This window comes from Myotis davidii, unplaced genomic scaffold (assembly GCF_000327345.1).
Source record: "Myotis davidii unplaced genomic scaffold, ASM32734v1 scaffold6, whole genome shotgun sequence".
Classification (NCBI taxonomy): Eukaryota; Metazoa; Chordata; class Mammalia; order Chiroptera; family Vespertilionidae; genus Myotis; species Myotis davidii.
Genome location: NW_006383011.1, coordinates 196,788 through 214,119, shown reverse-complemented (window position 1 = coordinate 214,119; position 17,332 = coordinate 196,788). Strand labels below are relative to the sequence as shown.

The 17,332-nt window shown below is 41.8% G+C and overlaps 3 protein-coding genes across 3 annotated transcripts in view; 1 reads left to right on the top strand and 2 right to left on the bottom strand.

Moving 5' to 3' along the window:
- Positions 1 to 6,182, bottom strand: part of WDR92 (WD repeat domain 92) — a 23,603-nt gene extending 17,421 nt beyond the window's left edge. Inside the window, exon 1 of the mRNA XM_006778666.2 lies at positions 5,621 to 6,182. Coding sequence (XP_006778729.1) covers positions 5,621 to 5,803 — 183 coding nt within the window. The 5' untranslated portion in view covers positions 5,804 to 6,182. The remainder of the gene's footprint in view (positions 1 to 5,620) is intronic.
- A 62-nt stretch (positions 6,183 to 6,244) lies between these two features.
- On the top strand, positions 6,245 to 14,582 carry PNO1 (partner of NOB1 homolog). The gene is made up of 7 exons (XM_006778521.2): positions 6,245 to 6,520; positions 6,720 to 6,869; positions 9,116 to 9,199; positions 9,380 to 9,440; positions 9,664 to 9,781; positions 13,258 to 13,328; positions 13,997 to 14,582. Exons 1-7 carry the CDS (start codon positions 6,314 to 6,316, stop codon positions 14,062 to 14,064), a joined length of 759 nt encoding a protein of 252 aa, XP_006778584.1. The 5' UTR covers positions 6,245 to 6,313; the 3' UTR covers positions 14,065 to 14,582.
- A 2,065-nt stretch (positions 14,583 to 16,647) lies between these two features.
- Positions 16,648 to 17,332, bottom strand: part of PPP3R1 (protein phosphatase 3 regulatory subunit B, alpha) — a 27,115-nt gene continuing 26,430 nt past the window's right edge. The window contains exon 5 of the mRNA XM_006778520.2: positions 16,648 to 17,332. This exon is cut by the window's right edge and continues 1,434 nt beyond it. The gene's annotated coding sequence lies outside the window, so the exon portion shown is untranslated.

Sequence of the window (17,332 nt, the reverse complement as noted above, 5' to 3'; positions counted from 1 at the left end):
TACACAGAATTCTCCAGTTGCTAGGGCACCTCCCCTTGTAAAACCTTCAGTTCCTGTGCCAATCTTCATCCCTCCCATTAAGGTGGGCCTGCTTCACACAATTTAAAAAATAATTTCCCTGCCACTTTCAACGTTTGGCTGGGCATTTCCATATACGGTTTACAGAGCAACTTACAAACAAAAAGAAAAGAAAATTCACTTCACACAAACTATAAACTTTTCTTTCATGATTAAAAAGACATCGTTATATGGTACAAAGCTTTGGAAATCCTCAGCTTGTTGAGCTTTCTCATGGCTTGGGATCGGGATAAATTGGCAGCTACTGTGTAGCCAGGTATAAAACAAAGCATTCATAGACTCCCTGGAACTGTCCTAAACAAAATTAGTTATCTAGCTGGAGGAGGTCGATGGGGGAAAAAAGTGAACATATGGAATACTTTCAACAATAAAGATTAAAAAAAAACAACCAGTCATCTACAATAACATGGTTGTAAAGGACCATACTGATGAGAAGCACAGAACCACAGAATGTTAATTGTTTTTCTTTTTAATGCATAGGCTGTCCAAGATGACATCAGTTATTCACTGTATTAGATTGATATTATTTCAGTTATTTTTCCAATTTTATGAAGAAGAGTATCTTACAATGGGATAATACCGAGAATCAAAATGTTTGTCAATAAACAAAGGAGTCAGTTTTCAAATCACGTGCGTCCTCCCCACCTGCTCCTTCCTTCAAATAAAAGTACCTGAAATAATCCTATATTTATATAATAAAAGCCTAATGGGCTGTGTCCAGTTGGCCATTCAACCAATCAAAGCGTAATATGCTAATGATATGCTAAGGCTGCTCAACTGGTTGCTATGACGTGCACTGACCACCAGGGCGCAGATGCTCCAACTGGTAGGTTAGCTTGCTGCTGGGGTCTGGCTGATTGGGACTGAGGCGGGCCGGACATGCCCTGGAGCCCTCCCACAGTCTCTCCCTGGCTGGCCAACCTCCTGCTTCCCTTACCGGCCGCGATTACACACTGGTGGGGTCCCTCAGCCTGGCCTTCACCCTCTCGCAATCCAGGACCCCTTGGGGGATGTTGGAGAGCCAGTTTCGATCTGATCCCGCAGGCCAGGCCGAGGGACCTGACTGGTGCACGAATTCGTGCACTGGGCCTCTAGTATAGTAATAGTGATGCAACACCTAATGAATGTGAGGACACAATTTCTATGGTTAAACTAATCCACAGCTCCAGCTTATGCCAACTGGTGAAACAGCTCCACACTCCCTCCTCCCACTTATTTCACAGTGGGCTTGGGTCTCCCCAGCTCTAAATCATGGGTAATGGCCCTCTACCACAGTCTGAGGTAGAGGGTGAAGACAGCCCTCTCAGTAAGAAGTAGGTGGGCCCTAATGGGCAAGAATATGGTGCCAGGAACTCAGAGGGTTAGAAGGCCACGGGAAGCTGCCTCATATCTATCTATCTATCTATCTATCTATCTTTCTATCTATCTGTCTATCTATAAAAGAAAAATATGCAAAGTGTCCCCTCGGGAGTTCGATCACTTGCTATGATGTGCACTGACCACCAGGGGGCAGCATGATCAATGGTGGGCAACCAGTGGTGGTGGCAGGGCGCTGAGGGAGCAAGGGAAGGAAGAGGCGGGGAGGCAGGGAACCTGATCCACCCTGATCGCCAGTCAGGCCTAGGGACCCTACCCATGCACGAATTTCATGTACCTGGCCTCTAGTTAGTATATATTAACTTTTGCTATATGGTAGTGGAAGTAACCATCCATGATGGTCGTATTTGACCCAGATGTTGGTTCTCTTTGCTACAATAACTTAACATGATTAAAGAAGCCCATGATAGATAATTCTAGTGAGAGATATTTTTGTTCTGTCTGTGGGTGGGTCTAGTACAGCTTGTCAGTATTTCCTCCTCCACATCCTGGCACTACTTAATTAACATTAAAAGGTTTAGCCACCAAATGCTAACAAGCAGTGAATTCAGTGCCACAGGGGCTAAAAAGCAGAGCTGTATTAGCTCATTACTAAATTTTAAAGTGTAAACATCCCCAACTATATTGCCATTTTTCAGGACTACCCCTAGTCCTTTGTGCCAATTAGAAAAAAGGTGCCTTTTACAGGCTGATGAAGTCTCACGGGTAAGGCTTGATGAAAGAGGTAGATTTCAGCTCTCGTACTGTTGGCCAGACATCCATGGGTGATGCAACTAACTGCTCAACTGTGTATGGAGGCCTTGCTGTCATTCCCATTAATCTTTAATAACAAGCTAAGGAAGGCACCAACAAAGATTCATTGTCTTCCTTCCTATTTGTCTTGGATGCACAGGCTTTGATTTGAGGTGGTCCCACAATGATAGAATCAAGTCTTCAACCTAATATTGTAATAAAATAATTCCTCTAGCCCCATTGAAGTCAACCCTGGTACTCATTAGAATCATCTGGTGGAAGCTGAAAAAAATACTGATGTCCAGACCTCACCCTAGTCTAAATGCAAGAGTCCCAGTGCACTAGAACTTCTAAGGGTGGGACCAACGCATGAATATCTTAAAACACACACACAAACAGCAACAATACACGTTAAGAGTTGAGAATCACTGAACATGTACTTAATCTATATTCTTTCCCAGTGCATCATCACATCCAAATACAAGGTAAATTCTTAAATGTTTTCCCATTTGTTTTATTCTCTTTAGACAGCAGGCTCTTTAGGAGAAAGAACTCATTAATTAAATAGTTCTGGTCCTTCTTCAGAATAGTCCTTAGATACAGGTCAAATATAAGATCACGGATGATATTAATTTTCCTCTGTTCCTATCTACAGAATGTCCCCCCCCACCAAAAAAAAATATAGACACTTTAACAGCTGATTCTATTACATTTTGAAAATGAAATGTATTTTAATAAACACTGCCTTTATAATTATTCACAGTGTGTATACACTTTTGAGGTCACCCTGTATATTTCTGAAATGTTCTATCATTAACTCATTACTTTTGCTAAAAAGCAAATTTATTTGAAAAACTCATTAGAATCCTCTAGAAACTCTAGAAAAGACCAAAGAGCACTATTTCACTTTTGGAACAAGTGTATTCCTACAATGTATACAAATCATAGTCTTATAAAAAAAGAAGTCACAAGCCCTAGCCAGTTTGGCTCAGTGGATAGAGCGTCAGCCTGCAGACTGAAGGGTCCCAGGTTCGATCCTGGCCAAAGGTACATGCCTGGGTTGTGGGCTCGATCCCCAGTAGGGCTTGTGCAGGAGGCAGCCAATCAATGATTCTCTCATCATTGATGTTTCTATCTCTCTCTCTCTTCTCCCTTCCTCTCTGAAATCAATAAAGAAATACATTAAAAAAAAAAAAAAGAAGTCAAGTCTGGAGATGCTCTCTGGTTGAGCTTTGGCTGGTATTTGTTTCTAATACTTCACCTTTAAATTTCTCTGTGCTATTCTAATGTTTCCCATTTGTTTAGACCCCGATCCCAATCGTATAATCAATAAACTAATATTTAAATTACCCAAGTTACACTAAGTAAAGTGTATGATTATCTAACCACTAAGCTGTACACCTGAAACCAATACAAAACAAAATTTAAAGGGAAAAAATAAAATACCCAAGTTATATCCTTTACAGACATACATTTACTCATTCTTTTAATAAGTAATTTACTGAGTTACTGCTCCTTACATACCATATTAAAGAAAGACACTGCCCTGGCCAGTGTGGCTCAGTTGGCTGGGTGTCGTCCCTTGCACTGGTTTTAATTCCAGATCAGGGCATATGCCAGGGTTTCGGGCTCAATCCCCAGTAGGGGGCGTGCAGGAGGCAACCCAGTGATGGTCAGCTCTCACACTAAAGTTTCTCTCAGTCTTTCCTCTGGCCCTCTCCCTCTCTCTAAAATGTCAATAAAAAAATATTTTTTTAAAAAAGACACCATTCTTTCTCTCCAGGAGCTTACAATCTAGAGATAAATGGAACAGAATGATGTATTTCAGGCCCAGAGAGTAAATACCACAGGAACGCAATGTAAGAAAGGTTGCTTTGCGTGGGGATCGGGAAGGGACTCCAGAAATCAAATCATCTGAACTGGACCTTACAACAGCAACCGGTGACTTGGGGCGAGTGGTGAGCAACTTAAGGAAACAGAGACAAGAACAAGCCACATTTACTGAGTCCCTGACTAGAGAAGACAAACTGAACAAGAAAACTGACACTCACAGACGTTTAAAGTGGGATGGGGCCCTTCTAATCTAAGCTTCCTATCGAAACTACATTCATCCTTTACTTACCAGTTTAACCTCCGACTCCTCCAAGCAGATTCTCTTTATAGCTTTTGATCCCCGGAGCTGTCAACCTTCCCTGTAGTCCAGTGGTTCTCAACCTTCTGGCCCTTTAAATACAGTTCCTCATGTTGTGACCCAACCATAAAATTATTTTCGTTGCTACTTCATCGCTGTAATGTTGCTACTGTTATGAATTGTCATGTAAATATCTGATATGCAGGATGGTCTTAGGTGACCCCTGTGAAAGGGTCGTTCGACCGCCAAAGGGGTCGCGACCCACAGGTTGAGAACCGCTGCGCAGCCTATGACAACCCTACACGCCTGAGCATGATCATTTTGTCCAGGTAACCCAAATCAAGGCGCTTTTTAAAACGGTAAACAGGTATAAAAAACGTTAGTTAACATGATTCTTAAATTCGTTCACTGCTGATCTTTTTAAAACGTGTAAACGTGATCAAGCCACACACTGCTTAAAGCCCTTCAATGATGCTGTTATTCTCAGGGGGCGACAGGCATAAACTTTATGTGATGTATGTATAGGTGTTGCAACGTTTGGTCCCTGCTTACCACTCCTGTTTCTTAAGAAGAGACTTTCTCCCGTGGCTGAGCTTCCGCATCGGCCGTTTCCCAGGGAAACCTCGTCCTTGACTCAGTGCGGCCTCGTTAGTTTCTACTATTGATTTCAGCGAGGAAGAGAGGGGGTTGTTCTTACTCTCACAGCACCGTGTTCTTTCATGTTTGAGAATTCATCTTGGTTTGCACTGACGCATTGTTGGTGTGATTATTTGACCGATTCTCTCCCCCTGAGATTGGGGACACTGTCATTCACACGCCCGGGAATACCAGGCAGTCAACTGACACTTGTGGAAAGAATAAATGTGAAGTTAGGGGATCTGTCTCCTGCAATTACACGGCAGGCAAGCCGGCGCCAGCTCTGGCTTTGTTTGCATGGAAAAGCATTTTACGAAGACCCCCCGATTCGCAGACTCTCCACGAACTGCGCGCTGCCCCGAAGGGCTTCGCATTCAGACCCGAACGCGTCCCGTCGCTTCCAGAGGCCTCGCGCTGCACCGCAGGGGCCGCTGGAGGAGGGGCCGGGCGGGAGCGGATGGACTCGCCGCCGAGGAGAACTCTGGGCTCGGGAAACAGCATGCAGCACGGCTCCATCTGCGATCAACTCCGCTCCGTTCGAGCGGTGCTTTTGCGGGACCCTGGACGGAGGCGTCGGCGTAAGGCAGACCCCGCACTCCGAATCCGCACTCGCCCCCCAGCGGTACCCCCGGATCCTGGGCGAGGACAGTCTCGCCCGGCACCCACCTCCCGGAGCAGCTTGAGGTCCCCGTGCTGGATCTCGTACAGCTGGATGACGCCGGTGCCCCGGGCGAAGTTGCCCATGGTCACAAACTTGGCGCTGCAGGGCATCCACTTACAGTCAAACACCGTGTAGTTGAGGCTCTTCTGGATGTGGACAATGATCTGGGGCTTCTCGAAGGCCGACATGGTCCAGCCGACTTGTCCTCCGCCAACGGGTACTTTCAGCCTCTGCCCAGACCCTAACCTGGAAACCAGACCCCAAACAGTTGGGACGGTTTGTCCCTTCCGCTCGCCGTACTCGCCCCCTGACGCCCTAGCCAGTTGGACTTAGTTGTCTCGGATAATACCAGATGCGTTACTGAAATCCCACGAGCTTTTCCTTCACCGGTGACACAAACTTAGGTATCGCCTTTGCCTACTGCCTTTAGCATATACACAGATTCCAGGCCACAAGATGCTTTGGCGTTGAGTAGCGGGGCCAGAGGCGACCATAAGAATACGGCATATTTTAGGACAGCCCCCTTCCTTCCCCAGCAAACTCACACAAAAATCCTGCTTCAGGTCCCCGGCGTGGGGACCTCTTAGGAAAGGGGGCGGAGCCCTGCGGCTGGTTGGCGAGCACGTGGTGCGCCTGCGCAGTGCAGTGGCGCACGTGTTCCACCCGGAAGCGCCTGCGGAGGCTGGAGATTCCTGAGGATGGCCGCCGCAATGGAGGCACAGAGCGCGGTGGCCGAGGACGGTTTCACCCAGGTCACCCGCAAGGGTGGCCGGAGGGCGAAGAAAAGGCAGGCGGAGGAGCTGTCCGCGGCGGGGGAGGGCGGGGACGCGAGCCGCATGGACACCGAGGAGGCCCGGCCGGCGAAGAGGCCCGTGTTCCCGCCCCTCTCCGGGGACGGGTTCCTGGTACTGGCGGGACCCGGGACGGGAGTCGGGTAGGGACCTGGGGGAGGCCAAGTCGGTGGTGATCGTGAGGCTGCAGACGTGACTCCGCTGACGTTTAATTCGTTCAGAGAAAGGGAGCTTTTTTGTGCGGATCAGTTGTCAAGTTACAGCTCCACCCCTCTTCCTTCAGGCATCTCAATTGTGCGTTCTTTCCTTGCAGGATGGGAAAGAAGAAACAAGGAAAATTCCAGTCCCAGCTAACAGATACACACCATTGAAAGAGAACTGGATGAAGATATTTACTCCTATCGTAGAACATTTGGGACTTCAGATTCGCTTTAACTTGAAATCGAGGAATGTAGAAATCAGGGTATGGAGAACGCCAACCATTTCCAAATACGGTTTACAGGGATGAACATGCAGGAATAGACTTTCCTCCGTGGGACTCGTTTTGTTAAGTGACTTTCTCCCAGTTTTCTAACTTAGTGAGTTTGCATTTAACACACATATTAGTTGAGTTCATAAGTTGAGCCTGAGATCATACCAAAATAGTGGTTATGTTATGCTCTGCATGGTTTTTTTTTATCATGTTCTGTGTTGAACTGAGAAAAGGCCAGCTGAAGAGAGGTCATCATAAACAGAAGTTTGTAAATAATGAGCTGAAGTACTTGCTGCACTATCTGTTTTATTGGTATTTGGGGAAAATGTATCTTAGAAATAAGTACAAATTATATATATATATATATACAGTACTACCACGTGTATATATTTTTTCCCATGGTGTCAGCCCAGTGGTTCGGCAATCAAAATTAATTGACTTAGAGCTTCTTTTTCTGAGTGCCAACTTTGTATCAGAATCAAAGACCAAAATCAATTATAATCTGTCTTTTTGAGGATTGTTGTGCTGTCATCAGGACTGCTGTAGACCCATCTCCACAGAGAGACTAGAACAATGGAATAAAGCCGAGAGGCGCTCTAAATAGTTGGTAACGTTTGAAAGAGAGAACTTGACAGTAGACCTCCTTGCCACTTTCATTCAGGTTTTCATGGCGTCGTGCCAAAACTTCCTGTTTCCTGACAGGTTTCCCTTGCTTCCTTGCTTTACATCATCTTTCACCACTCCGTCCCCTGTGCCGAGCCAGATTAATTTTCCCAGACCACACTGCTTTTATTGTGATGACCTGGCATCCTCAGTGTCTCTGAAACACAAGAGTTACGTTTCGGACTGAACTTGCCTTTCAAGTAGGAGTCCCAGTCCCAGGTTTGTCCCACCATCTCTCTGAACATTTTTATATCCATACATATGGGTGGCTTTCCTTGGTAACGAAGACCCTCTCCTCCCTACCCCCTTTGTCATCCTGTCTCAGTCCCCTTCATCTTTTAGGGTCTAGCTCAAGTCCTTTCTCCTTTTTGATCAGTCCATTTTCCAGTCATGCCTTCAGGGCCAAAATGTTACTGTGTTTCGCTGTCATATGGGTTGCAGCACCCTCAGTCTGGGTCCCACTAACAGTTGTTGATGCTGTTATACGCCAGGCACATAGTGGTGCTTTAGCACATGCTACACCATTTTGGCCTTTCGGACAGCCCTGTTAGGGAGATGACATATTCCCATCTGATGGATGTGGGGAAACAGGGTCAAAGGAGTATCTTGGCCAAAGTCATCAAGCTGATAAGTGAATTTTGATACTAGTAGGGACCTCTTGGCATCTCCTACCCTGGCGCCCTTATTTTACGATGAGAAAACTTAAGACCTAGAATATTTATGGGACTTGTTCAAGGTCATGTAGAGGATTGGGATAGGATCCAGTTTTAAAACCAGACTCATACAGGGTCTGCTTTTATACAACCCTGTATGGTTTCAAATTTGTCACGGATGTGGTCTCCTCAATTAGATTGTGACCTTATGTGGGAGAGTGGAAATAACAGTTTTGGAATCAGACCTATGTTCAAATCTTACCTTTTTCACCTTTTAGTACTTTAGTTGCCTCGAACATCAGTCTTTATATCACTTAATATGTAGGGTTGTCATGAAGCTTAGAGCTGTAGTACAGAAAGCACCTTTATAATGCATGTCATTTACAGTGGTGGGCATGTTATGAATAGCTGTCTCTGTGATTATCCAGTGAACTCTTTGAGGGTAGGATCCCTGCTTACACCACTCTCAGTAGTTAGTACTGGGGTTGTTGCTGTGGGAAACATCAGTACATACATGATTGAAGTTGGGAGAGTAGATCACAACTTGCAGGGAAGACTGTATTGAAAGATAAGACAACTGGCTTGGGCTTTGACGCATTGAGGGGCTGGTCTGAGGACGTTCTCCAGCGTGCGTGCATTCCAGCTGTGCCAGAGGGATCTTGCTGGTAAGCCCAAGTCAGATCTGGATGGAGTACAGTCATTTGACAGCATTTTGGTGGAACTGTCTACCTCTGGAGTTGGGAAAGTTTTATTTTGCAAGTTAAGCAGTGCTTACCTCAGCAAAAACTGGGTCATGGAGAATACACTGGGGAAAGCGTGGTGGTGAAGAAAATTACAATAAAGGGAAAGGTCATTCCTAGTATTCTGTTAGAATATTATCTTTCTCATCACCACCTATAATGTGTGCCTCTTTTAAAACAGACTTGTAAAGAAACCAAGGACGTTAGCGCCCTGACAAAAGCCGCCGATTTTGTGAAAGCCTTTATTCTCGGGTTTCAGGTAGAGGTGAGTGATTTCATGACATCTGAAATAGGCGCTTGAAAAATACTCAAAATGAATGTTTCAATGAATTGGGACTTTTTTAAATATGAATTTTCTAATTCCAGAATTTGTGTATTTTAGTTTAATACTCATTCTCAGGGATTTAAATGGAAGGGCTTCACAGTATTTATTTTTATATTGTAGGATGCACTTGCTCTCATTAGGTTGGATGACCTCTTCTTAGAGTCCTTTGAAATTACAGATGGTGAGTGTATGGCGGTCTTTTGTAATGAAATACTGTCCTTTTGTATTGTGTGTGTCTCAACTTTCCTAAAGCTTTGGTTGAGCTGGATTATTAGCAGCTTTTTTTAAAAAATGCATATTTCATGTCTGTTAGGAGGGAAATTGCATTAAAGATTGCACTTTATGTGGAAGTGGGTGGGGTACTGGAATGGCTCGCCTCTTGAGGTCTTGCTTTTCTCATTTAGTGAAGCCTCTAAAGGGAGACCACCTGTCAAGGGCAATAGGGAGAATCGCTGGCAAAGGAGGAAAAACCAAATTCACCATAGAGAATGTGACACGGACGCGGATAGTTCTAGCTGATGTGTAAGTATGTGATCTGAAGAAAATTATTGTTGTAATTTACATTTGATCTTTTGCTTGGTCATAAAGATAAAATGACCTTTCAGAAGGTCATAAAAGTTGCATTTTATGCATAGGGTTGCCACTAAATCTTTGTCAGCATATGGTTCTGGATGAATAGTTACTTACTTTGAAAGCAGATTAAGTTAGGAAAATCTTAGAAATTTTTTCCTCAGTTAGCATGAAGGGAATGTTTGGAACCAGTACTAAAAGGAGTTATAGGACAGGTGAAAATGTAAATAGTTTCTCAGGGGAATCTATTAAGTCAGTAGGGGAGAGCAAATGCTATTGATGAGATTTCCTTTTAAAATATGTATTTAAAGGCCCTTCCTAAAAGGAAGGTGAGTAGTCACATTGGGCAGAAACTAGAGAACATATGGGGACATAAATAAGATGAGACGGGCTTAATGTAAGGGTGCAGGAAGTCTAATTACCCCTCCATGAGGTTGAAGCTGCTCTGTTGCCAGGTTTGGATAACTAGCAGATGGCTCAGAGATTATATAATGCACAAAGTTGGGAGACAAAGCCGTTGCCTGCTACCCAATCCAAAAATAATTTTATTTGAAATTGTCTCATCTTTGCTCTAAACTGAGAGGCTCAACTATTTTTGTACTTAAAGAATAACTATAGCACTACTTTGGTGGACCTCTGTACCTGAGGACAGGTGTATTATAATTTTGATCTTTTATGAATTGAGTCTAGAGTTGGGAGTAGGGAGCCAGGGGAAGTTTTTTTGAACTAGAAACTTCAGAAATTGTGAAATGTATACCACATATTAAAATACTAGAGGCCTGGTACATGAAATTCGAGCACAGGTAAGGTCTCTAGGCCTGGCCTATGATCAGGGCCAATCAGGGCCTTCCTTCGTTCCACGCTGCCCCCTGGTGGTCAGCGCACATCATAGCGAGCAGTTGAACTCCTGAGGAGACAATTTGCATATTAGCCTCTTCTTTTTTCTTTTTTTTAAAAAATATTTTTTATTGGTTTTTCTACAGAGAGGAAGGGAGAGGGATAGAGAGTCAGAAACATCGATGAGAGAAACATCGATCAGCTGCCTCCTGCACACTCCCTACTGGGTATGTGCCTGCAACCAAGGTACATGCCCTTGACTGGAATCGAACCTGGGACCCTTGAGTCTGCAGGCCGACACTCTATCCATTGAGCCAAACCGGTTAGGGCACATATTAGCCTTTTATTATATAGGATAGCCCTAAAAACTTGTTAATTTAGAAATCTAAAAATGAACTGGTTTGTTAATCGTATTATGGGTAATACATCTTAAACTTATAAGTATTTATAAGCATTACCTTAAAAAATGTACTCGTTGAAATAATTTAACAGCTTTATTGGGGAATGATTTACATACAGTAACATTCACCTGTTCTAAGTACACAGCTCAGTGAGTTTGGGCAGAGGTACTAGTTCTGTAATCCCACTTCACTCACAGTTCCTTCTCCCCAAAAGTTCCCCGTGTACCTTTGCAGCACCCATACCCAGGCACTTATTGATCTACTTTGTGTCACTGCGGTTTTGCCTTTCCTAGAAAGTCACAGTCTGTAGTCTTTGGGATATGGCTTCATTTAGTTGTTTTGACTCTCTCCATTTTGTTGGATGTATCAGCAATCCCTTTTTATTGCCAAGTACCAGTCCAATGTATGGATATATTGCATTTTGTTTATCCACCCACAGATGATGGACATTGGGATGTTCAATTTGATGCTATTATGAATAATGTTGCTATTGAATTGCTTCTTAGATCTTCTGTGTGTGTGTTTGTAAATTGAATTACTCAAAATTAAAGAAATGTACTATCTGGTAGTTTTTGCTACAAATAGGCTAATTGGAAATTCACAAGTTGAACAATTTAGATTAATTATGATCTAGCCATAAAGTGGGCTGTTACACACCTCTCAATGTTATTTTGGATGAGTTGCTAATCTGGTAAAATACAATATAATGTGAGCAAGATATAAAACTAAAAACTACTTGCTCCATATATGTGCAGATAAATCAGAGAGGAAGTCATGTTGCCTGTATGTCCGGAGACCTCCATGCCATTCCAACTACTGCCCCATTACTTTGTTTTAGTAGGAAAACTACTGACGCTTTATATATTCTTGCTGTCTCTGTGTTCTCATCTTTCATGCTTAAAAGAATTCTATTTTTGTTAGTTAGACATACACATATTTTAAAAAGCCAAAAATCTCTACTGCCTACCTCCATTTCCTCTTTAGAGTCAATTTCAACTCAGCGAATTTTTAAAAATTATTTATCTCCATATTTCCAAATATCTTATTTATATGCCAGCTTCTTAATTTTTTCAGATTCATTGTTCACTACTATAAATGATAAGGATTTAGCTTTCTTTCACCCCTCCCCTCCACTCCACACACTCAGCCTTTCTCACAATCCAGTTTACTCTTCTTCCGAACCATCCTGTCCGTACATTATGGGTTTGGTTAGACCAGTGTTCAGTATTAACTTGCTGCCAGGCTTTGGAGCCCAGTTATGGAAGACATTGTGCAAATGTTTGCTTGACATTGTCCGTTTATAACATGATTCTTCTTCAGCTGAGCCTGGTACCCATGTTTTTTTTACCTTCTCCAACAAACAACTCCCCTCTCCCCCCAGTAATTTCGTCAGAGTTAGAGGGGTGGTTGCCTGTTTGCACAGAATGGGGAAGAAAACCTGGGGATCATCTGAATAGACTTTAACTGATTTTCTTGTTAGTAGCTTCACTCTTACCCCATTTGCAGAAATACCTGAGCCTATGTGGTGGGGGGGGTGGGGAGCGGGGAGAGGGTTCTGTTTGATGTTCCCAATGCCGATTTCGGATGGTTTACTGAAATTTTGGAAGATGAGTTGAAAAGGCAGAATGCTCTCTTTAGATCTTTAAGTCATTCAGCAAGGAACTCCCATTAAAATGGTCTGGGTGTGAGTACTGAAGAGATTTAGATAATCTTACAAAGCTATATAGTAGAAATCCAAAGATGTTTTAATTAAGTACAGTATTTCTTGCATTTCTGGGTAATCAATAATCCCAGCTCTGCCAGTGTATAATCTTGAACAGGTTTCTTGTAAACATTTTCATCATCTGTAAAACGGTAATAGCATCTACCTAATGATTCTCCTGTGAGGATTAAAGGAAAACAAGTGTATGAAGCCGTAACACATTATTTTGGTCATTATTTACCCAAAATCTGATACCTTAGTTTTGTTTTTATGTTTATGTATTTTCTAATATTTTTTATATTGGGACATAATTCACAGGCCATAAAATTCCCCCTTTCAAAGTGGGTTCTTAGCATATTTGCAGAGTTTGCAGCCATCATCACAGCCTTTACTTAGAAATCTGTATTTATGATTTTTCAGTTTCTGGATTACAAGACTTAGTAAAGGAAATGTATTTTGTTGGTAACTTGTCTCACTTTTTCTTGCAGGAAAGTTCATATCCTTGGCTCTTTCCAAAACATCAAGATGGCAAGAACTGCCATTTGCAACCTCATCCTGGGTAATAGTTTATTTTTTTGTATTTTCTCTACAAAGAATAGAGGACCTAGAGTAAACCAGATTTGCAAGTCAGTTTAGAGAAATGTTAAAGATAGCAAACAGAGACTCCTGGGGGCTGGCAAATGAGAACCTGAGAGAAGTAGGAATCTTTTTGCTTGGATTTCATGTCTGCTAAAGCGAGAGGACTTATTGGCTTATATTGCTTACATCTTCACTGCCTTTCCCTGATGAATGACGTGCACAGAAAAGCCATCCCAGAGCATCAGGCAATGACACCGTATTTTAGGTTCAACGAAAAGGGAGCTGCTGCTGATCAGCACCAGTCAGCTTAATCCACTTGGTCCCATTTCCCACAGGGCATCAGCGTCAGTAACTCGGTCAGGAGTTACAGGGAGTGTAGCACTGTACTCAGAAAACACGGGAGATTCTCCCTTGTTGCCCAGGTCTGACTAGCTTCCTTCCTAAAAATGTTGGCTCTTATGATTTAAAATGGGTTTTTTTTTAGAATATTTGGATATGGTTTCCTTTTTAGGCCTTTTGTTGATTAAAAATAGACCCAATGGAAAATGTTCCTGTTCTTTTAGAGTTTTGTAGACCGTTTTCCATGTAGTTTCTATATATGTGAGTATATTTCTACAGATAAATAAGCTTGTTTTGTTTCCTCTACAGGAAATCCTCCATCAAAGGTTTATGGCAATATTCGAGCTGTGGCTAGCAGAGCAGCAGATCGATTCTGATTTCAAATCAGAAACTTTTTCTTGTCTTTGGACTGTAGAGAAAGAGAGCTTACAAATGGTCCCAAGAAACCATGTGAAGAATTTTCGGTCACTTTAAACCTCAGTCTCTGTTTGTCAGTTCTTAGCCAGAAGCATAAACCCGAAAGGAAAAATTTGATAGTATTCATTCAACAGCTTTGAGGATAATTTAAGTATCAAAATTTCAGACCATTATTATACTTAACCATTAATTACAATTTATCTTATTTTAAGTTACATGCATAATTTCTAGTTCTATTTGGAGGAAATATTTTTCTACTTGAATTTGTTTTTAAATTATAGATTTATAAACATTTCTTCCCTATGAGTTGTAATTAAAGAACTATTCCCAGAAAACCTCTCTGAATCATGTCCCTCAATACTGGTGATGTGACTATTTTAGAATCAGGTTATAAGCAGCAGTTTGGCTACAATGTGTGAACCAAAAGGCTAATCTACCTGTTTTGCCACTTGTAAAATTAAAATTTTTTATCACAATACAAGGTTGACATGTTATTTTCCACATAAGTATATAAGTTGGGTTTATTTCTTCTAAGTAGTAAAGTGATGTTTTTACTCCTAAGAAAATATGTTCTACAAGTGTAATAGTTGTTTTAACTAGTGTCTGCCTAAATAACTAAAGTTCATGTAAGAAAAAGTATTCAGCTGCTGTTTCATTTATATCAGTTACACGTGCCACTGTTACAGTCTAGTCTGTACATTTTATGGGATTGGATATACTTACATATTTTAGTAGGAATCCATTGAGGAATTGCTGGAAGAATTTCCCACCCCAAGTAATTTTTTATCCTTTGCTGACGCAGCAGCATGAAGAGTATGTAAGATGGTAGCAAATCTCTTTATATTCATAAACTTGGGACACTGAACTCTGATTTAGCACCTTGAGTTCTGGGTACCTCCCTAGGAGAGCAGTAGTACTTGGGGTTTGAAAGGGAGACAAAATGTTAGAGGAAACTCAATTCTTGTAATGGGAATAACGAAGGAGGAATCAAGAGATAAATCTGATCATCACAGTGATAGTTGATCTTAAGAACCTGGATCAAATCACTAAATCTAACACCTCAAACCTTAGCCATGGTGTCTATGTTTCTATGCCATTTGTCATGCTATACTGTAATTATAGTGTCTGCCTCTCATCCTACTATCTAGCACAATTTCTGACTAACAATTTACTTATTAGCTGGAGAATGGACATGAGTAGTCTTTTCTTAGTGGCTGGTAAGGGAGGAAGGAGGCTTAGGTGTTTCCTCCTAGTCGTTCCAGAAGATTTGGGTTTCAATACTCATGCTACATAGAATTAGGATGATAGAGAAGAAAGCTCATGTTCAAGAATCTGGGAAAAGGACCTAACTTTCCTGATCTCAGCCATGTTAAGATTGGGCCAGCATGCTTACTGTTAGATTACTGAAAGTATACAGTGACAATGTACATAGCCATCCTACAACTTGTAAAATGCTCATGGGGAAATGTTAATTACTTATTTGGTCAAATACACCAAGTAAATCTGTAGGTTTGAGAACAAGGAATTGCTCATTTGATCTGGTTAGCTGATAGATTTATAATGCCCAGGGGAAGTGAAAGGTTGAAGTGGCAAAGGGCTTTAAACATTATGAAATACAATAAGATTTTTGAGTTTGTGGGAAATTTTTGAAGACTAAGGAATAATGTTGCAAGACACATGAGTTTGAACAATATTTAAGTCCTGGAAACTATCCAGAAAGATTGAGATGCTATTTCACTTTTAAATTGTGATAAACACATAAAGTTTACCATTTTAACCATTTTTAAGTATACACTGTTGTGCAATCATTACAATCATCCATCTCCAGAAGTTTACCTTCCCTAACTGAAACTGTACCCATGAAACACTAATTCCCCAATACCTCCTGACCCTTGGCAACCACCATTCTACTTTCTCTGAATTTGAGAAATCCGGGAACTCATATAAGTAGGATCACACAGTATTTGTTCTTTTGTAACTGCTTATCCTATATAATAAAGAGCTAATATGCTAATTAGACCAAACAGCAGAACAACCTTCTGGATGAAGCTGGGGGTTTGAGGGCTGGTCGAGGCAGCTGGGGCTGCGAGGGCTAAGCCCCTTGCACAATTTCATGCATCCGGCCGGGCCTCTAGTTTTATACAATGTCTTCAAGGTTCACCCTGTTGTAGCATGTATCAATTTCCTTCCTTTTAAAGCTGAATATTCTATTATATGTATACCATCTGTCAGGTACATCTGGGTTGCTTCTACCTTTTGGCTACTGTAAATGCTGCTGCTATGAACGTATTTGTGGGTATACAAATAAACACGCGTGCCGGAGGCTAAAGAACAGTACTTAGCAAACCCTTGCTGTGGAAAGACTGTGGCACACCCGTTACAGTCCCTGCTTTTTAACTTCAGGGTATGTACACCTAGAAGTGATAATGCAGATTTGTTTTTACCTATGGAATACATCAATTTACCAGTTTTTTAAAAAATCCAGAAGAATGAAAAAAAAGACTAATGGCTGTGAAGCCCACCAAAGACCACTGTGAATACACTCAGGTTCCAAATATTTTATTTTTTTTATTCATACAGTATGAAGTTGTCTAAAGATCCCACAACATGATGTTTCATGCAGAAGAAAAACTAAACATTCAACATAAACCACCCTCCCCCCCACCCAAACACACTTAAAAAAGAAAAAAAACCCTCATTCCCCAGTAAGGAAATAATGTTTGCACTATTTTTCTGTAACGCCAGCCAAGATATGCACAAGCAAGAGAAATAGAAAGCATTTGCTAAAATATCTGTAACAAATACTTATGTACAAAAAATTCACAAAAGACTAGTTCCCCCTTGAAGCAGAGCACATGGCAGTTGACACTGGAACAGATCAAACCACTGGCTGGGATTATAAACCACGTACTGATCCAGAGGAAGAAAGTTACATGTAGTGGAGATTTTCAGTTTGAACATTAACATTTCCAAAGTTTGGCAACATTATCTTTTAAAATTATGCAAATTATGTAAACAAGAGGTACATTTTAAATCGATCTACATGCAAAACTCCATGTCATGCAAGGACACCAAGCACCGAGATTTTTCTCTCACAGATAGAGCCCATGATGTGCAGCACTCAGTTGAAGGAACAGCAATAGCAGGCAGGTACGCCCAATTTAAGATTCACCTTGACTCAACCTGCCCTTTCCCACTCATGACTATAAAACCAGTTTTACTGAAAAA

Excerpts from the sequence above, each read along its gene's own strand:
- PNO1 (XM_006778521.2), top strand. The coding sequence starts at position 6,314 with ATGGCCGCCGCAATGGAGGCACAGAGCGCGGTGGCCGAGGACGGTTTC. Across the intron at positions 6,521-6,719 it reads TCTCCGGGGACGGGTTCCTG|GATGGGAAAGAAGAAACAAG; the intron begins GTACTGGCGGGA and ends CTTTCCTTGCAG. Across the intron at positions 9,441-9,663 it reads GTCCTTTGAAATTACAGATG|TGAAGCCTCTAAAGGGAGAC; the intron begins GTGAGTGTATGG and ends TTTCTCATTTAG.